General features: G+C 43.4%; 1 protein-coding gene and 1 long non-coding RNA gene across 4 annotated transcripts; one reads left to right on the forward strand and one right to left on the reverse strand.

Moving 5' to 3' along the window:
• Window positions 1–3,529: 3,529 nt before the first annotated feature.
• ATP5PO (ATP synthase peripheral stalk subunit OSCP) lies at window positions 3,530–6,943 on the reverse strand. The gene is made up of 7 exons (XM_031556789.2): window positions 6,806–6,943; window positions 6,660–6,710; window positions 6,472–6,582; window positions 6,007–6,136; window positions 5,780–5,892; window positions 4,040–4,126; window positions 3,530–3,708 (listed from the first exon to the last, which is right to left on the reverse strand). Exons 1-7 carry the CDS (start codon window positions 6,830–6,832, stop codon window positions 3,595–3,597), a joined length of 633 nt encoding a protein of 210 aa, XP_031412649.2. The 5' UTR covers window positions 6,833–6,943; the 3' UTR covers window positions 3,530–3,594.
• A 4,160-nt stretch (window positions 6,944–11,103) lies between these two features.
• Window positions 11,104–19,701, forward strand: LOC104914227 (uncharacterized). 3 transcript variants are annotated; one of them, XR_014887901.1, is made up of 5 exons: window positions 11,109–11,261; window positions 14,429–14,528; window positions 14,881–16,128; window positions 18,074–18,195; window positions 19,433–19,701. It is a non-coding gene; the product is annotated as an uncharacterized LOC104914227 (long non-coding RNA). The 3 variants fall into 3 exon arrangements; XR_014887902.1 differs by having other exon boundaries at window positions 11,104–11,261; window positions 14,429–16,128; window positions 19,373–19,701; XR_014887900.1 differs by having other exon boundaries at window positions 11,107–11,261; window positions 14,429–16,128.
• The last annotated feature ends 1,961 nt before the right edge of the window (window positions 19,702–21,662 follow it).

Consider the following 21,662-nt stretch of genomic DNA (forward strand, 5'->3'; position numbering starts at 1 on the left):
GTGATGATGATGAAGGGCTGGGGTTCAGCTCTTGGATTTCTAACTTGCAATCAGTCTTTGTAATTTCCCTTGTCTATCCAGGACTTCATGTGTTGTGGAGTTGTGGGACTGGCAAGGCCTCTTCTTCCAGGTAACAGTGACATGATAAGAGGTGGTGGCCTCAAGTTACGCCAGGGGAAATTCAGGTTGGGTATTAGGAGAAATGTCTTTCCAGCAAGCGCAGTGAGGCAGTGGCACAGGCTGCCCAGGGAGGTGGTGCAGTCACCGTCCCTGGAGGTGTTCAGGAGCCGTGTGGATGTGGCACTGAGGGACGTGGGCAGTGGGCGTGCTGGGGGTGGGCTGACAGTTGGACTGAGTGATCTTAGAGGTCTTTGCCAACCTTAATGATACTGTGGTTCTAAGCCAAGGGTATGTTAAGCTTCCCTCTGCCAGGGCTGCACTGTGAGCTCCACTTTCCGACCCTGTCATCCCATAGGCTCTGATCCATTGCTGTTAATTACCTTTCTGTCCCAGCTAGAACAAAGGATACTAGAAGCTGGCTGGATGCTCATGTGGTATGCTAGAGATGCAGGGATGAGTTCAAGGAGCCTACATTACAAAGTTGATTCAAATTCTATAAGGACTGGTAGATCGCAGTAGCTGAAGAGATCATCAGACAAGTCAAGGTTAAGATTAAGAAGTTCATGTTCTTTGCAGATCTGTTTTCTTCCCTATCTTTCTGAAAGTGCATGGTCATTGGGTTATAGCCACCAGATTCTCCAGTATGGTATTTACCAGGCTAATTGTGTCATATACCTGCAGGTTATAATGATCTGGAAGCACTGTAAAATAAAAACCACAAAGCTGATCTTGGCTTTGGAAATACTATTTCCCCAAGATCAGTGCTGTAGGGAGGTGGTCTGTAAGGCCCTGAGAGGCTGTGTGCAGTTGATGGTCTGACGTGGGCATCTCAAGAGACAGAGCGCATCACTGGGCTGACCCTAAGGAATATGACCCATACATTACAGAACTTTTTCTAGATGCCCCTAATTATTATATATCTTCTCAACATGAGTTTTTATGACGGAAATTTTTAAATGTTCATTCTAGAATATTGCCACCCTTCGGAAAAAAAACAACACTTTTTGTTACCCATGAGTTGTGTTTGGGGGGAAGAACATTGTGGATAACAACGTTTTTGTAATATTATTAAATACATTTTCCAGATGAAGATATGACAAGTCCAGACTTTCACCGCAACAGCGGGGTCTGCTTTCATACTGCTCCTTTTGCACTGTGGTGTTTCACTATTCCATTGAGCAGTCAAAACCCTTGAAAAGCAGAACAGTGGGGAATCAGGTGAACTCACCTTCACTTCGAGCCGTTTGCTCTGTACGTACATTCCACACGTGCCCCACGTTTGTTCAGATCAAACATTCCTGTCCTACATCCATATCGATGTATCTATAGATATATATACATATATATAATGTGATTATTTGTACATATAAGAGCATAGCTACTTTGTTGTTGTCAAATACAGAGTCAATCTAACAAAAACGTTTGTAGGCACACAGTTTTGTTTGTTCTCTTATGTATTTTAAAATAAAGACCATTCTTGGGAAATTATTTTTCTGTACATAGGCAGATATATTTAGGACTGAACTTAAATGAATAAAGAATGTGTTAAACTAGCCTAGTTGCATGACATAGCTGTCAGAAAAAGGTTTTGCTGCGACTGTAGGTGAATCCTTGCACTTCTTGTAAATCTGCAAAGCGTTGCTAACCCCAGATTTAGCATTGGATTTCTGATCCCAACCTGATGTGTGAGTCAAGGCGCTGTTGCTTCCTCAGAGCCCTTCTGTCAGGCTCTCAGGCTCTCCTGCCTATCGTGGTGAGCACAGCTGACAGGGGAAGGCTGGGCTGCAGGAAAATAGGGGAAAACCAGTGGCAGAGATAAAACCAGAGCTTGGTGAGCAGCAGGCTCTTCTCCCCTTAGGAAGTGTGGGATGGATTCTCCATCGTGTGATGGACTAGAAGTGAAATCCCTCCCGGATAGGTGCCTGCTCCACAGGGATGGGACTGGTGGTGGAACCTGTACTCGCCAGGAGTAAGGGAGAAGGTTGGGCACAGGACCATGGAGTCCTTCTGGCGCCAGTCAGAATGCTGATCGCACAGTATCTCAAGAGCAAGTCACTCCGTGAGGAGCATATGGAAAGACAAGTGAGAGTGCACTGCTTTTGGCAGTGTGAAGCGCCCGAGTTGGGTTGAAGCAATTCCTATTCGGGTGACAATGTGTTAAGGCTTAACGCTTTTCACCAGGATAACCCCCAGCTTTTGCAGAATGCTTTATTCCAGTCCTCACTTTGCCAAAATAGAGTTTAGATTCCAACGGCCTTTACAGACTTATTCATGGAGTACTTTTTATTGTGTTGATACATCGTTGAGAAAAGATAGCTGTAGTACTTTTTCAATGTTAATACTTAGAACTGGGGAATCCCCACCCCCATGATGGTGGTGTGACTTTTTAGTGCACTTGTTGTTGCCAAACAAATGGTATCAATTAGTTTCCTTTTCTTCTTAAGAAAGGAAGTGTTGTACTATATGTAGTATTTGTAAGATCTTAAAAATTACAAAGACGTTATAAAATAACTATTATATGTATGTCTTAAGAGCTGGACAGGTAGGAGAAATGGTTCCTTTTTCCAGAGAAGATGTAATTCACTTGTATGTTCATTTACATTGCATCTAACTATCCTACAGGAACACATCCATACTGTGAAATGGGCTTATTTTAAAGCATTTCTAACGGGTTTAACATTTCTAATTGGTATAATGAATAACTAACAACAAATTGGATGCCACTGTTTCTCGTAAGACAATTTCAATTGTACTTTGGTTGCTCTGAATGTGTTACTTCCTCTGCTGCACTTGATTAAATAATTCTGTTTATGGACAGTGTCAAATGAAACAAGTCTTCAAAATGCATTCACCTGTTTGAGGAATTACGACACATCCCAGACTGCATTCACTGAGGTGGAAGGTGCAGATCAGACTTCAGTCTGTGCAAGTTGTTAGACAGATGAGACTGTATTTGTGCAAGTGAAATTATGCAAGAATAAACACTGTTTTTTTTTTTTTTAAATTATTTTTAAGTTTAACAGCCTATTGTGATGTTCTTGAGAAGCACCGAAGAAGAGTGATATGATCTCAAAAACATTAAATGAATGTTCAGATTGGTGTTTTTGACAATAGGACTAGAAGGTTCCTCTTTGATCTGCCCCCTCCTTTTGGCTAATAATTACTGCATCTGGCCAGCTACCCTGAGGTCAATATCCTCAATATCCCATTAAACAGAAGTAGGCACACACTGCCTTGTCATTAGAACACCAATGTAACATGAGGTAGCTGTGAATCAGTGTCCTATGCTGAATGTTTTTATAAGTAGTTTTAAGATACAAACATCTTAACCTCTCACTAGCAAGCTTTTGGAGGCCTCATCATCTTTCTCCCACTGCTGTGCATTAGAATCAATACTCTAAAACAGCTATTCAAGAAGAATAATTTTATTGTTTCCATGTGACAGGTTTCGCTGTGAACAAAGAGGACAGCTTGCTAGACAGTCTCTTTCATTATTTGGGTCAGTTTCTGGATCTTTGACCTTGTTGACATATCCACGTATTTCTCCCCAATATTGACAATCATTCCACCAAGGACTGAGGGATCGGTCTAGAAGAAAGGTTGAAGAGAAGCTCCATTAGCAAAAATTTCTTACCCTAATATACTTTTTTTTTTTTTTTTTTTTTTAAGTGTAAACATTTAAAAGACCTTTATTTAAGATAATTTTGCAGTCATTGTGTTTCAAAGTTAAGATTTCAGTTATCGAAGAATCAGGTGTACAAGAAAACACAGAAGTATATTATACAGCTACTGAATGCAACCAAATGAATATACACAAGTGTCCTATAGGTTCCTCTTTCATTTATTTTTTGTAAATATGAGAGAGAGCGCAAGAAGCACAGCTTGGCATTAAGTGTATTTACAAATCAAAACCCCCTACCTTGGTCTCCAGTTTCAAGACCTCTCCTTTAGCCAAGAATCCATTCAGAGCACTCTTTAGCTCAGTAAGGCTGGCATCATCCAAGGGCTGAAAAAAATTGCACAGAACATAATGAAAATGAAGGACGTAAAAAATTCAAAGGGTATATAATGAGAACACTTCATTTTCTCTTCAGACTCCATTAAAGACACTCCCAGGAAGGCAGAGGAAGCAGCCTTCTTGGATAACAATAACCAAATGACAGCACAGAAACAGCAGCATTTGCTGCTCCTTTAATTTCATGAAGTATTGTGCTACCTGCACACATATTCCCAGCAAATGCTTGGTGTTAATATCTTTGGAAAGCAAGCATCAAGAATCCTGACTTGCTAAACTAAGCACTCAACACAAGACCCTCACATCTATTTCAAAGCAGCATTTAGCCTGTATGAGGAGAGATTGATTTTGCTGCTTCTCACAGTCCAGATTATAAGCTTAAGAAAAAGCAGTTTCATGTGAAGCATGGGACAGGGACTCAAGATGCTGCAACACAGCTGTGTGGGCTCAGCCAAGTACACCTCTCTCCATCACCATAGAGGAACTCTGCATCCGGGGGAGAGGCACCATGAGCCTGCCCTCGCTTTCCCTGAGTTGTTCAGATATTATTGCAACAGAAATGAAAGAGACTCCACAGAAGAATAGTGGTTCTAGTGTTACTAGCAGTAACAACTCCTATTTAATGGCTAGCTTAGTTGAGAGTCAAAAGAAACCAACTACTATTAACAAAAGAGGCATTAGGAATTATTATATCAAAATTTATGAATTATTTGGGAAAACTTCGAAAAAGTTTTGCATTTGTGAACTCCTATGCCCCTGAAAGCTATCAGTTACAGTCTGTGCCTGTGGCCTATAAAGAGCCTGTCACACCCAAAGGATGTAGCTTTTTATTCAGTACAGGCTGGAAGCTCATTTTAGCCCAAGGGGCTAATATGTTATGATACATATACAGCAGGCAAGCTTCCCACTCTACCAGGTCTGGGCATGGATGTATCCCTGCACAAACTACTGAAATGCCAGAAATCACATCTCCAGCTTGAAGTTTACAGCTTCACAGAATGGTCTGGTTTTAAGGGACCTTCAAGATCATCCAGTTCCAACTCCTGCCATGGGCAGGGCTGCCCCCCACCAGCTCAGGCTACCCAGGGCCCCATCCAACCTGACCTTGAGTGCCTCTATGAATGGGGCACCACAGCTTCTCTGGGCAGCTGTGCCAGCACCTCACTGCCCTCTGGGGAAATAATTTCTTCCTGACATGCAATCTAAATTTCTCCTCTTTTAGTTTAAAGCCATTTCCCCTTGTGCTGTTACTATCCGCCTTTGAGCATACAGAGATGTTATCTTTGATCCCACCTCAGAGATCTGCCTCGCTACAGCTAAGAGGTGGTCTGTTAGCTCTAACCTGATCAGTACGACCTTAATGACAAGAATAAAAGCAGAGGCAGTTTTATCTGCAGACCCAGCTGACTTTCATCAGCCCCTGGGTTCACACATAGAAAAAGATGCTACCTCTTAAGCTGAAACAAGAAGAACACGTATAATTGCTAACCAATAATTTCTGTATATTGAAACACTACTGGAGTGTTTTATAGAGGTGAGATTTTTTTTTCATTCCTCCTGCAGCAAGCTGCTTACACTATAGCTAAAGAAGTTTGCCTTTCATGCCCATACCTATTAAACTCAACCCTGACGTTCCTAACCCACCTGTGCAGTGGTGACTGTGCACAGTACTTCTCCTCGGAATGCGCTCATGATCTTCCCAAAAGCAGAAACAATGCCCGGAGTGTAGCGCAAGCGACCATTTTCAGCAAGCAGGTCTGGAAGATGCATGTATCAGAAGGGTTTAGCACACCCACTAGAAGCAAATTCAGTTAGCAACAACTAATCAAAAGCAGTATCAGATGTTTTTCAAAATGTAAATGATTACTCACTCATCAGGTTGATGGTAATAGGGGACATCTTCTCTTTAGCTAAAGCGTCATTTACAGCTTTCTGTTTAACTGCACCCTTGGTGTGAGGGTTCATAATAATGCTGGACAGCTTAGGGTCCTTCAAAAGAGTCTAAGAGAACACACAAGCAATGCTGTAAAGGCCACGAGTTTTCCAGGCCTACACAGGCAACACAGTCACCCCTTCAGCAAGGATAGAGGACAGGAGAGAGCAGATGGGAAGTGAAATGGCAGCTCCAGTTGGAGCTCATAGAGAGGATGCTCCTTTTAGAGCCACTGCTCCTTCAAGCAGCTCACCAGACCCCGGAGTGGCACTAGGGGCAGAGTGCAGAGTGCAGGCAGGCCTGACACGTCTCACAGCAGGCAGGAGCGTCCTAACAGCATCAGGCAGACCGCAGCCCCCAGCCCCTGCGTGACCCCAAGCCGAGACGCGCTCGGGAAGCTTACCCACACTCGGCCCAGCTCCTTCTCCACCTGCTCCAGCTTCTTCTGCTTTGTGGCGGCGGAATACAGCGCGGTGGCGTAGCGGCCCTCCAGCCCGTACACCTGGATGGGCGGCTGCGGGACAGACGGCGCCTGAGCGCGGCCCGGAGCGGGGAGCCGGCCCCAAACCCAAACCCCGCGGCCCCGCTCACCTTCACCAGCTTGGAGACCGGCCGAGCCGCCGACGTGCTCAGCTGCCGCACCTGCGAGACACACAGCGGCTGTCCAACCCCCTCGGGAAGAAGGTGACGGCCAGCCGTAACGCGCCGCGTCCCCTCTTCCCCCAGCCCCACTTCACCTTCAGGGCGATCCCCGACGCCGCCATTTTCTCTCACCGCCACTCGAGGTCACCGCTGCGCCCGGGCCCGGCGGGGAGGCAGTGCGCAGGCGCGGCTGTAGGCCCCACCCCCTCCCACCGTGCGGTGCATGCTGGGACGTGTAGTTCCCCGGCGCGGGCGGGGCTTCCTCCGGAAGGCAGAGGAGGCGCCGTAGAGGCGTTAGGCCCTTTCCCGCCTCCTGCAGTCGGTACAACAGCGTGTCCCTGCCCTCATCTGCTTCATACACGATCTCCAAAGAGAGATCTCGGCTGCGCGTCTCTCGAGGATATTTCTGTCCTCTAACAGGGTGAAATCACTCCTGAAATACAACGAGCTGTTGTCTTCTCCTCCGATAAACGGGGCCGGGCGTCTGCTAGGGCACAGAGAGACGGCCCTCCAGGTGGAGCGCAGGGCAGGCGGGCGCTCAGGCTTCAACTCCACCTGCGCCAGAGTCCTCTGCTCGACCTTGAGTTGCTCGTTCGGATCCCGTGTGCTGCTGAACTGCTGGACGCACTGCGTTGCGCCAACGGCAAGCGTGCTGCAAGCATGCAGGGCAGGCTCCAGTCGCTAGATGTTGCTGTTGCTACAGATTGGAAAATTAGTGCTCGCTTCAGCTATGTCAAAACCAGGGAATTAGAGCAGCACCCTTCAAGAAATACGGTCTGAATAAGAAAGATTGTCTAGCATCCCATCAGAAGTCAGGCAATGTCATCATTATGCTTTATTCTGGATGTTGGAATGGAGCTCTGTCAGCTGTCTGCAGCTTATTTGCTATGGGAAGATTCAGTTTAAATGTCAGAAGGAAATTTTTTCACTGAGAGGACGGTGAGGTGCTGGCCACAGCTGCCCAGAGAAGCTGTGGTGCCCCATCCTGGAGGCTCTCGAGGCCAGGTTGGATAGAATCACAGAATTATTAAGGTTGGAAAAGACCACTAAGATCACCCAGTCTAACCATCAGTCCTCCCTCACTATGCCCACTGCCCACGTCCCTCAGTGCCACATCCACATGGCTCTTGAATACGTCCAGGGATGGTGACTGCACCACCTCCCTGGGCAGCCTGTGCCACTGCCTCAACACTCTTGCTGAGAAGAAATTGTTCCTAATACCCAACCTGAACCTTTCCTACTGCAGCTTGAGTCCGTCACCTCTTGCCCTGTCACTGTTACCTGGAAGGAGAAGCTGATCCCTATCTCTCCAGAGCCTCCATTCAGGTGGTTGTAGAGAGCGATGAGGTCTCTCCTGAGCCTCCTCTTCTCCAGACTGAGCAACTCCAGTCCCAGATAGCTTTTCCCTATCAGACTTGGGCTCCTGACCCTTCACAGCTTCGTTACACTTCTCTGGACACATTCCCGGGTCTTGATGTCTGTCTTGTAGGAGGGCCCCCAAACAGAGCACAGTACTTGAGGTGCAGCCTTACTAGTCCCATACTTGTTTGAAGCCCCATATCCAAAATGTTATTATAGTAATTCTGGAACACTTTATGATCTTTTAGCACTCTATGATCTTTTACCACTATCCATCATATTTTTAGAAGCCGTGGCAGTCCAGTGAAGTTGCCAGCAACTGGAATTCTGAAGAAGGGAAAAAAAGGAAGGCCCTGGGGAAGTGCAGACAAGTCAGTCTCTCCTCTGTGCCTGTTAGGATTATAGAGCAGAACCTGGAAACTATATTAAGGCACATGGAAAATAAGGAGGCGACAGCCACCATGGCATCAGTAAGGCTAAAATGTGCCTAAAAAATTTGATGGCCTTCTGCAATGGGGTTACAACACTGTGGATGAGAGCAACTGAGGTCATTTACCCAGACATGTGCAAAGTGTTTGACACTGTTCCACATGACATTCTTGTCTCTAAATTGGAGAAACATGAATTTGATGGATGGACCATTCAGTGGATAAAGTGATTGGATGGATGGTTTTGCTCAAAGTGTTGTGTTCACTGTCCAGGTGGAGACCAGTGATTAATAACATGCCTCAGGGGTTGGTTGGGACCAGCACTGTTTAAAATCCTTATTGGCAACATGAACAGTGTGATTGAACACACCCTCAGCATGTTTGCTGATGACACCAAGCTGTGTGACGTGGTTGGCACACTGGAGGGAAGGGATGCCATCCATAGGGACCTTGACAGGCTTGAGGTGGGCCTGTGCAAACTTCATGGAGTTCAACAAGGCCAAATGCAAGGTCTTGCCCTTGGGTCAGGGCAATATGACGGACAAGCACAGGCTGGGCGGAGAATGGATTGAGTGCAGCCCTGAGGAGAAGGACTTGGAGGTGCTGGTCGATGAGTAGCTCAGCATGACCTAGCAGCATGTATTTACAGCCCAGAAAGCCAACCATAACCTGGGCTGCATAGAAAGAAGCATGGCCAGCAGGTCGAGGTTCTCCTCCTCTACTTTTCCCTTGGGGACTTAACCTGCATCTCACTCTTGGATCCCCAATATAAAAAGGACTTGGACCTGCTGGAGTGGGTCCAGAGAAGGATGATCAGAGAACTGGAGCACAGAGAACTCTTGTGAGGTGAGACTGAGAGAGCTGAAGTTGTTCAGCCTAGAGAATAGAAGGCTCCAGGGAGACCATATAGCAGCCTTCCAGTAAGCTCCAGTAAGGGGGCCTACAGGAAAGCTGGAGAGGGACTCTATCAGGGAGTGTTGTGGTAAGTCAAGGGGCAATGGCTTTAAACTGAAAGAAGGTAGATGTAGATTGGATGTAAACAAGAAATTCTTCATTGTCAGGGTGGTGAGGCACTGGCACAGGCTGCCCAGAAAAAGTGTTGCTGCCTCATCCCTATAGGGGTTCAAGGCAAGGTTGGATGGAGCTTTGAGCAATGTAGTCAACGCAACTCAAAGGCTGAGGGATTGGAACTAGGTGATCTTTAAGGTCTCTTCCAACCCAAATCATTCTATGATTCTACATTCTATGGTAATACGTAAGAAAATCTGTCTTACTGAGGCCAGTCAAATCACCGAGAGCTGAGGGTATTTTAATGAACTGGGGTCTGAGTCAAATCCCGATAATGCTCTCAAGAAATAAAATCAGATCAACTTTCTCAGTTAATTTTAGACAAATAGTATCTCATAGTTGATAAATGGTTTGTACCTTTATGCCTTGTCCTGGGGAGGAAAATTTAAATCTTGATAAAGCTTGTTCTTGTATCTGGATATCTTACAAGTTGTTTTCCTCCTAGAAAGGATTTGAACTCCCTGCAGAGCCAGGCCCTCATCATTTGGCATTCACCTCTGTCATTTCAAGTTGTTGATGTAGGTCCTATACCAGTGAGCACTCAAGCACATACTGTGTTTATAAGCTCTTCCAAAAGAAACACCTGGAAGAACATTCACTTACGGGTCTGCCAGTTTTTGTGGAGGGTCGCTGCTTGAAGCACTGTAACCTTAGAGTAACCATTCTTAGTAAATGTAGCAATGTTACAAACAACACATTTTTTCTCCTATTGAGACGGACCACAACTGAAATCCTGCAAAACATACTTTCTCTACTTCTATTTGAGAAATCTTCAAAATAATTGGCCTGAGTTTAGATTCATTTAAGCAGACCTTCGTGCTTATTGAAGACATGGACTTCACAGCAGCATAACAGCCACAGAGCCTACAGTAATCAGCACTTTTATGTCCCTAGAAAGAATGTGATTCTTCATTATTATTCTACCACAGTGGCAGTGGGGATGTGTTTCAAGCAGGGCACAGCTGCATGAAGTCTCATAAAATTCATAGTAAGACATAGACCGTTCCACAGAGAGCTTGCAGCACGTAGTGTTAAAATGAGATTAAGCTTGTAACAGCACATCTGGTGTCCTCACAATGATGAGAGCATATCTGTTTTCTCTCAAAAATATGCCAAACTTACCCTCCACCATACTATGGCCAGCTCCTTAAAAAAAATCAACAACATAATAAAACCTCCAATAAGTAAATGAGTGTGTCAAATCTTAAAAAGGAAGGCTGAATGCAGTAAGTACTTTGCTCCCTCACCTTTCAACTCACCTGAAACACTAGCTTTCAGCCTGTTTTGAGCACTCTTCTGCACCTGCTAGTCAGCAATTGCACCCAGCTGTTTCCTTTGGCTGTGTCTGGGATTCCCACACTCAGCAGCATGGGAAGGTCCCAGAACAACTAGGGTGTAGCTGCAAACAAGTTCCTGACCTCTGTAAAAAGTTTATGTTATTTACAAGAAACCAAGGAGGCTTTCACTCACAGTGCTCCTTAGGTTCAGGGAATGTGGTACAGAAAAGCTATGACCCACCTCACCTCCCCATTGCTACTGTGATTTTGTTCCTGCAGCTGTCTGAAAGAAGCGTTGTTTTTTTTTCTCTCCCAGGGGCTGCCCTTTTCATCCTTGGAAGCAGTTGGTACTCTTGCTGAATCTAATTCACCTGGCTGTTTTCCAAACCTCTGCTCCGTGAGCTGTTCTGCTTGGGCAGGTAAGTTCAAGTGCTCTGTCACAAGAACTCCTTAGGGACTAACCTTTTACAGCTGGAGTGACCCACCTGCTAAAACCTAGCTGTCTAGGGAAGACCTGACTCATTTTCCTGTTAAAAAAAGTGTTTTTCAGCAGTCTTTTTTATTTATTTATTTTCCCTCCAAACCAGCAGGAATGATTGTAGAACCACAACCACTGTTAGGGGAATTCAGAAGAGGAGCTGCAGCCCTATTAATTGAGTTAGGATGCTGAACTCGCTGACCTTAGCATCAGAGCACTGTACTGAAAGTTCTTTGTAGGGTTATTTGCAGGACCAAGCACCTGTGCCTACATTTTCCTACCCTCCAAAGGAGTTTTCAAACTACCATATAGTATATATGATAAAATTATAAATCATTATGATTTATTGTACCATGAGCACCCCAGAAATATTGTATGACTGTAGTGTATTTCCTGAGCTACCGTAGTAATCTACTGTAAAAGGAAAAAAAAGTCACAATGAAGTACTTGTAGCTTCACTGGCAAAATATCTCCTCTGTGCCTCTTCTAGGATAGTCTAATAAGCCTGAAAATTTTATTTAATGGCAAACTGTTATGTGCTTTTAATAGACTAGAAAATAAGCACTAATCAAGATCACCTTCCACTGGAAAAGGTGATGAGAACTCACTTGAATATTTGGCCATTTTAGAGGATGTCCACAAAATATCAGTGGTAATAAGAGCTCCTTTTGGAAAATATGCAAATAATGGACGTGGTTTGGTGCAGGCAGTGCTAACAGATGAGCTTTGTTATCTCACATGCTGGCAGAGTAGCAGCAAGAACTTTGCACTGAGACTCGGGAGAGCTGGGATCTATTTTCAGCTTTGCTATGGGCCTACTGATTGGCTTCTAATTATTCTGTGCCTCAGTTCTCCCATCTGCAAAAAAGAAAGAATGAGACCAACACTCTTTACAAATAGCTATAAATTCTGTTGATGAAACATGCTTTATTAATAGCAATGATACCTTCTCACTCATGCTGCTGTTAATAAAGTAGTTGTAAATCCACAAATATCAAATTATGATAATGTGCAAGGGGCTATGGAGAAAATAAAGGAGAACCTCTATGCCTGCTCCATCACTGGGGAAAACGGGGTATTACCTCTCATCCCACTTTTGGAGTCAGAATGGCCATGTATGCAGGGAATGAGAGACGCTGGTCTGTTTCCACGGGGGTACAGAAATGTCACAGAAATGACCACTAAACTGTAAGTCTCAGCAGGGGCCATTGAATAGGCCTAGAACACGAGCCACTCTCAGCCAGCTAGCGCTTTAGCTAACTCTCTTCCAAGATTAAACGTGTACCTTCAAGTGGAAAATGTCTCTTCGTTCAGTTGGGCTAGATACTGGCTTGAGTCACACCAGGGTAAGCCTTTGAAATGTTCACATCCAGTGGTATTTCTACAGACCTGAGATCCCAACCTGCCCCCCTCTTGCCATGTGTAGGTCTTTGTATCTGCCTTGAACTGAACTTAGGTATCCAGGATGCGAGGGTCTTGCTGAATGAACACATTGCAGCATTTTGTATTAGACAGATATCTCAGCAGATTTTAGTTACATATTAAAACTACAACTTGCTCGTTGCCACAAGAGGGAAGCCAATACTTATAATATAATTGTATTCGTTTATTAACTATGGTTAATGTGGCAAGATTTTTATCCATTTCAAGGCTGTTGCATGTCTCCTTCTCTTCCCTTTTAGCAAACTTGCATTTGATCATATGTCAGCAACTAAAGAACATTATTCTACATTCCATTTGCTCAATGCCCTGTGAAATGAATTTCATGGATTTGTCTCTCTAGTTTGAACAGTGCATACATAAACCTGAAACAGAAAGTAAGGGCAAAACTGAGCTGTTTGTTTTCGTAGCAAACTTAAACAGTCCACTTACTTGTAAGGGAAAATTTTGTGGGCATGGCAGCTGGTAAAATAAAGAAGGTATTTTCCCTTCTTTGGCTGAATATTAATAATTTAAACTAGATATTAGGAAGAAATTCTTTACTGTGAGGATGGTGAAACATTGGAACGTGTATCCCAACAAGGTTGTGGATGCCCCCTCCTTCTCTGGAAGCACTCAAGACCAAGCTGGATGGGGCTTTGAGCAACCTGGTCTAGAGGGAGGTGTCCCTGCTTATAGCAGGGGGTTGGAACTAGGTGATCTTAAAGGTCCCTTCCAACCCAAACCATTCTATGATTCCACAAATTTTATGAATGTGAATAATTAAAGAGCATTTGACAAATCATAGTCATCATTACTACAGAGCAAGAACTACTCAAAATAGTTGCAACTGATTCAGTAAGCCTGCTGACTCTTGTTCTTTAGCTTGTTCTGCAACGTCTGAGAGCACCTTCTTTATAGATTCATTTATTATGTCAGACCTGATCTCATTTACTGTGCTGCAAACCAGAGTAACTGCTGATTTCAGGAACTTCACTGAATCACTTATCTTGTGGTATGTTATCTGTGAAAGTCACCCTTATTTAGATCACATGCTGAAGGCTTAAATCTAATAAGTCAAGATTTGTTATTACATTTCATCCTGCATCCAGGCATTAAATTATATGCACAGACTTCTCAGAAAGGTCTTCAGAAACTGGTGAGAGCAATGCTTTTGTATATAGGAATTTAAAAAACTGTTTGGGTGTAAAACAGAAACTGAACAGGGATTCATCAGCCACATTTCTTTGGTTAGTATTTTCCTGCAGCAAGATGCATATACATGAGAGTGACTGTTCAGAAGATTTCTGTGAAGCATTACTGTCATATGACAGTCATTAGAGATCATAATTCTCGGTATTTGGAAGTCATGATTTGGCTCATGTATTTTTTTTCTGGAGGCACAGCAGAAACATGAAGCCAGAAGCAGTGCAGAAAAACACATATGTTGAGGCTTCCTACGAAGCCCCCTAGGGTGTTCCCTGCAAGTGCAGGAGAAGGAATCGGGGCAAGGTTATGGAAGTCACAGACATAAATTGCAGTCCCCAAAAGGCCTTTGCATAACTAGCTTCTTTGTTAACTTTTTTTTTTTTTTTAATACTTTAGGAACATTTAATGATATTTGGGGTATTTTCTTCTCCTTCCCTCTCCCTTTAGAGCAGTCACACCTTAAATCTTTTTTTCCTAAAGGTACTGCTGTCTCACAGAAATTGTTAAACAGCCAGAAATATTGCTGTCCCCCAAGTGGACAGACACCTCTCACAGACCTTTCCAGAGCGTTGTTTCTCAGGTATTCTCACCCTGCTTCTGTTTTTCCTTTCCCTCCAGTGCTGTTTCAGGCCCAACCCTGCATATATATATGCAGGTGTTTTTTTATGGAGCAATCACACTGCCTCCAGTGAGAATATTCACATGACCAAAACCATGCACTTGCATAGGGATTTCCTGAATCGAGGGCATAAAGGGAAATGGCCAGGTTAATAACGGGTTGGTTTTATCCCTGATGTAATGCCATTGACACCAGTGGAATTATACAGGGCTGAAATAGTTCCAGTATATCCAAACAGGGAACTACCTCTGGCTCCCTCACCTGCCACTTTCTGTATTGATGGTGTAACCAAAGTCAGTCCTCCTTTCTCCAGGTTTGGGCAACTGAGACTGAGGGAATTCAGATCACTTTGCACCAGCAAGAGCTGCTCTCCTCCAGCATGGCATCTCCTGAGATATCAGGTGTGCTTGCCCTGCAGAGCTATTAGAGATATGCCTGTGGAGCTTCACCCACACGTCCTCGTTGCCACACTGAAGCAGCTCTCACCTGTCCTGCCACTTCCCTGCTCCTAGCTGAGGCTGAGCCGTTCTGTGCCCTTAGCAGGAGCTGCTGGTCTTGGGGCAAGAGCCCTGCTTTTCTCAGTTGGTGTCTGGTTTGTTCCACTATGTGCTCTCCTTCAGCAGTGCTTCTTTGGGTAGTAAGTGCTCCAGTTGAATATTCACGCTTGAAAACAGCTTGTGTGTAAACATGAAGATTATATATCTATATAAAAGATTTTTATTGAAAAATAAAAGAAGAAGACCCTGTTAAAAATGCTCCTCTCTCCCTTCTGTGGCTGTCCTGCCCTTTGTATGTGGCATGTTTGGGACCCTCCAACCCTCATTACTGTGAAGCTCTGATTTGGCAGCTCTGTGAACTTGCCCTCAGCTAGACTTCAGTGTGGTTCAGCATGGTTTCTTCTGGTCTACAAAAGCATGTTCCCTACCTGCCTGCTCACGCAAATACTCCCTAACATGGGATGGACCTCCAAATGTCAAAAACTGTGAAGCCAGGAGAGGGAGGAATAGGAGAAAAAAACACTAAAACACCCTCCAGCATCCAGGGCTCATGACTGCTTTGACAAGATCTATCTTTAGTTATAATAGTGAGTCACATCATTGTGATTTGACTTTACGGTTAGTTTGAGGTATGAGCCAGGCCATGGGATTGAGAGCAAGAGCATCACGGGATGCAGCTGTAAAATTCCACTACTCTGTAAATCAGGTTTGAAGAGCATTAAGAAACAGGAAGCAGGCAGGGGAGGGTGGGTTTTTGTGTGTGGGGTTTTTTTTGTTGTTGTTGTTGTTTCTTTTTTTCAGCGGAAAATGATCGCAGTGCCTGCTGCATTGCAATGTCGTTGAGCAGCACAGGGAGCGGAACGGAAGGCATGTATCGGTAGGCTGCTGTAATATTCCTGAGCTGAGCACTCCTCTTTCCACGCTGCTCCGTGTGCCAAGTGTCACGTCCAGCCCGCCCCACCAGCCACCACGAGCTGATGCAGGATTTTCGTGGATGGTGCCGTGTTGCTTAGCAACCTTGCTAGGCAGCATGCTATACATCACGCACGGCGCCGGCTACTACGGTACGGTGAGGTTGCTTCCAGTTCTTTTTATCGGCTATGAAATATTAATTTTCTGCTGGCAGGTAGTGTTGGCACCAGGAGATTGAGGGGTGCTCCCTCCCAGGTGGACGCGTGCTGCTCTGTAATGGGAATCGCAGGCAACCCCAGGCAGAGCTGAGCTCCTGGGATGTGAAATGTGGGCACGATTCCTGAGATTAAACACCTTCTGTGCCTGAGATGGGCTACAGGTTAGCTTTAGCACAAAGAAATTAATAAATAACCAGGTGGTGAAGATTATGTGACAAACAGAATAATGTAAGTACAATGTATTCCCCCTCCTTTTTTTTCTGTGACTCATATAAGCAAATCCTGATGTGAGGAGCACGTTTGTGTACACAAAGAAAAGGAAATTTCCTCGACATTTGGGGATTTTTTTTTTCTTTTTCTTTTTTTTTTTTTTGAGGCTCCTCCACTCTGGGGCATTGTGGATGAGAGTCCATATCACAAACACCAGTGACAGTTTTCTAGATTGATGGGTGTAATTGCAGTGGAGACTGCCTGCCAAGCCCCCTCCCTGAAATGATTGCATAACCCAGCTGTTGCATGTGCGAAAAAAAAAAAAAAAGAAAAAAAAAAAGAAAAAGGGAGGAAACCAATCCTATTCTATATGAAGCTGAATTGTTATTGCAGAAGATAAACAACAGGGAGCCTAGTCCCCAGAGCAGCAGAGGAGACGGTATCTACAGCTCATTTCAGGTATGCAGAGACTGAATCAGGAGCTGTCTCATTAGAGGTCAGAAGAGCCCTCTGCAAAGAGTCTACCCAGAACAGGGCTTCCATAGTTCTGAAATTTCTGGATATACAGTGCTCATTTTTTTGGACAGATTGTTACTTGTAATGTTACCAGGTGGCAAGAAGGGAAGGGTGCAAAAGAGTGGATAAAAGGCAGTAGATAATTTCTGGCACCTGAATACCATGTTTTTCTACTGAACATCTGCAGACAGACACATTATTTAAGCCAAAGTGAAGAGGGAAGCAAGAGGGGAAAACCACAGTGTCAAAATACACAACGGCTTGTGAGATGAACTGCTGCATTGCCCCTCATCTACACTCGCAGATATGGCAGCACTGGTGGAGACAGCAAAACCATGCTTTGTCCTCCAATTACTATTAAGAGACCAGAAATGTAGTTTTGGTTTAACTCATTTTGTTGCAGGCATACGTTGCTGCATTTTGTAGTGGGTGGTGGGATCAGACAAATCTCTACAATAGAGTGCACACTTCACACTGAAGATCTCACAGGACTTCACTACAGAAATTGTTCTCAAGGTGTTCAGTGGCATTTGTCCAACAGCAGAACAAAGGCAGCAACAGAGCTTTCATTTCATGCTTTTCACCAAATCATGGCAGGCTGAAGTGAATTCAGTGCCCATGGTTCAGCTCCTCTGTTGGCTCCTCAGCCTGTATATGTAAGGCCAGTTTAATCCTAGGAGAAGATGCTCAGAAATTGTACTGAGAGGAGTATTTGGATGTAACACTTTGGAGTAAGAACTACTACTGCAGGAAAGTAAAATGCCATCCCTTCCACAGCTATGCTTCAGGCACGTCTACAGGCCTGTCCTGCTTTTGCTGCCATTTCTGTTGATGAGAAAAAAATTGAATTTTTATTATCTGTTTTATTTTTTTCAACTGAAGAAATTTAATTGGAGTAACTGCCCAGTTGTATTGCTTCTTTTTTTTTAAACAAAAGATTTCTTCTATAAAATTTGACAAATATTGACAGCAGTCACAGTAAAATTAAAGGTGTATGAAAAATTTGCAGATTTTCACCATCCGTTTGCACATCTTTCTGTCACTTCAGAAAGCTTCTCAGCTTAAACATTTGACAACTGACGGAGCTGTTAAACTTTCAGTGAATGAGGACCAAGTAAATAACTGCAAGGCCTGTAACTGTGTGCATTCACAGAGTTGAATTGTGCTGGTTGGACACCAGTGACTGATGGAGGGATGCTGGACCCAGCCCATACCTAGGACAGCGAGCGTGCCATGCCTGGTTCCTACCAACACTAGGACTTCAGCAGTAGGAAGGTACTAGGAGCATAAATGTCATTTATACTGCTACAAGATCTCTGCGGGGTGATAATACAAATGACAACCTGTCTCAGCCCTTCCCGAGGGCTGAGAGTTATCACAGCAAAAGTTAGAAGATAAATTACATCTTACAACAAAACAGACTCAAATACAACACATGCAAGCATCTCAGTCTGTGCAGAAAGCAGAGTGTTATGCTGGGCAGAGGTAAAAATAAGCAAGCTAATCTCAAATGACATTGGAAAAGAAAATAGCTGAAGGACTTTTCCTCTCTGTGAGTTTCACAGTAAATACCACTCCGTTTTCGGTATCATTAACATTTTATTATTATGACTACTATTAAACAGCAGCCCTGCCTACTTTTGCCTGTATTTTCTGGGCATGTCTCAGCATTTTACAAGTTAGAGGTTGTGCTAGCAATTGGAAATATTGTATCATCATTTCATTACCACCTGGCTTGGAGAGAGGATCACCCAGTAATTGGGTTTTGTAGGCATCCACTGAGATAAAGAAAGGGAGGAGGCTGCTACAAACTCTTCTCTAGTCACTTATGAAAGTACATTTGTTTTCTTAAAGAAGAAGCAACACTTCTTTAAACTGATCATCACAGGTTCGGTTTTTCCCTTTCTTCTATTGATTTGCAAGAAATAGAGTTGTTGGATTGTTTCATGCCACAAGAAATATCAGTCCTCTTTCTCTCCAATGACTCAGAGTCAATGTAGTCTGAAAAACAGCTCTAACGAAACAAGCTCTTTGTAGATAAACCCACAATAACAAAATCCAGTGCACATCTCCAAAAACTGTTTGCATGTTTCCCTTTCCTTTACATGTGTATTTACTGGTATGCTTAAGAAACATCATGAATTTTACTCGGAAACTCTTACATAAAGATGAGAATGGGAACGTGATATGTCAGAGAGGTTACATTTCACCTACTTTGCCTGGAAGAGCTCTTACAATAACTATAATTGGAAACAAAAGTGAAAAACAGCACTTAATAAAAATTACACGGAATCAGATATGATGTGCATGTGTTTGTGTGGGCATTAGTCTCCTTGACTATCTTCAGTACTTTAAAAAAACAGTACAAAATTATGATCCAAACCCCTAAGAATGGATAAATAAAAGAATGAGATGAGACTATTAACTTGCCTTCTCTGCATGTGTGTTTCAGAATAAGCTTTTAATTAACCATCATCTGCTACCTTGTTAATGGAACACCCTCCTCATCTAGGTGATGACCACTGAATAATGTTTGAGATACCTGCCTGCTGGGTGGCAAACATGACAGAAATGTTTCTAGGAAGCCTCCTTGTGAAGGACTGGAACCATGTACACAAAGTATAATGCAGAAGTCATGAACTAAGTAATGAAGTTGAAAAGAAGAAGACCGGTTCTTAAACTCGGTGCACTGAGTGCTTAATGTGTTAGATGTTCTTAATTGAAAGAATATCTGACCTTGCAATAAAATGATGTAATAAAGTGAATGCACTGAAAGGATAATTAAGCCTATTCAGAACATCATGATCATCTCATCAAACTTCCTGCAAAATTCAGACCACCAGTCCTTAGTCTGCAATTCATATCTCTAACCTTGAACTAATCTTTGGGCTATAATATGTGTGATTGCTGAGATGGTATTAATTTGGTGTTTAAACATTGCTTGCATTTTGGCTTGCACTGTTGATGTGATGTTACAGTGTAGACACCCAGGTTTGCCTATCAAAATATGCACAAAGGCTTTGTGTGAAAAGTTTTATTTTAAATGTTGCTGAAGAAGTCTCGCCTCACATTTATGCTTATTTTTGTTCATATCTACTTCTATTTATATATATTTTATATTTTATTTAAATATTTATGTTTATATATCAAATTGCAGTGAACTGAAAAAAGTTCCCTTCCCTTCCCTTCCCTTTCCTTCCCTTCCCTTCCCTTCCCTTCCCTTCCCTTCCCTTCCCTTCCCTTCTCCTTCCCTTCCCTTCCCTTCCTTCCCTTCCCTTCCCTTCCCTTCCCTTCCCTTCCCTTCCCTTCCCTTCCCTTCCCTTCCCTTCCCTTCCTTCCCTTCCCTTCCTTTTTTGAAAGAACTAACCCTAAGCAGAGAAGAAAAAAGACACTAAGGATTTTTGTGGACGTAGACATTTCAAGAGGTTTTTCCTTTTTTAGGTGAGGGGAAAATTAAAATAAAAATAGTATAACTCCTTCCCTTATTCAATCATTTTTAATACCAGAGTCTTAAAATCTGGTTTGGAAGATTAACATTCACTACAGAAATATCTAAGCATGAATTTTTTTTTGCACTGGTCCTGGATAAGTGACAGTAACACCCTCCTGAATATTTTTCCAATACATGGAAGGCTGTTCATTGCCAGTTCATAGATGCTGTGGCCATTTTGTTTGTTCCTTAAGATAGTGTTAACGTTGCTGCCATCTCACAGTAAAACACCATGCTGTTGCTAACTAAGAATTCACCGCAACAGTCAATTATTGAAAAACAGTTTCAGAAATCTTTCTGATTCATGAATGTAGCTGTGCTGATTAGGGGTAGTAGCAATAGCCAGCTTCCTCTCTGTCAATAAATCTGTTGTTTCAGTCTGGGTGAGTAACATGATCTAGCTTCTGATATTATTCTGTTGTTTGGCACAGTAACGTTTGCACTCAGGTGTAATGTGAACCCGCTGCTGATGGTCAGTGAAAGCGATGCCAACCTACGTTTTGGTCAGCTTGTTGTTGTGCGTCTTACTCCAGCAAACTGTTTACCTTTGTAATGTATGTCATGTAGTCAGTGCTTTTTGGAGTTTTAGTTTTTATTTTTTAGATTGAAAAATAGATTCTGATCTCAACACTGTGAAAACTGCCTGTAATTTAGTTAGAGCCATTGGAGCTACATTGCCCTGAAGGATTAACCTGTGGTTTAATTTACACAGCAGTAATGATCCTGCAATTCCATTCACTTTTTCAGCATTAGGAGGACAGCAGGAGGACAGAAGTTTCCAGCTCCTTGCTCAGGCTTCCTGTTGCATAGATGGCCTAGGATTTGTAGCTGCCTCTTACCTCAGTGGCTCCTCGTCTCTCTAAATCTGCCATGATGACCCTTGGGGTCCTCTTGATAGGCCATTAAAATGTATGCTGCATCTTACATTCAGGTTGGAGGGGATGTTTTCCTCTTCAAATTTTAAGAGCTGCTCATTGCATATGACTATCATGTGGTTGTTCATTCCTTCCTCTTAGGTATTTTCACCTTCTCCCGTAGCTTCAGCTTGTATATGATGAACTATTACGTCTTCTGGGGATTTCCATTTCATTTGCACTGAAAGCGTCTTTCAAGCCACTGTGATATTCTAAACAAAGAACAAATTAAAAAAAAAAAAAAATCCAACATTTATGAGTTGTATATTGTAATCCGCTAAACAGCTCTGAACAGCAAGTCACAGGAAGCGGGGTTGGGAAAATCTGTTTGCTCTTCA

This window comes from Meleagris gallopavo, chromosome 1 (assembly GCF_905368555.1).
Source record: "Meleagris gallopavo chromosome 1, MGAL_WU_HG_1.1, whole genome shotgun sequence".
In the NCBI taxonomy this organism is placed as follows: domain Eukaryota; kingdom Metazoa; phylum Chordata; class Aves; order Galliformes; family Phasianidae; genus Meleagris; species Meleagris gallopavo.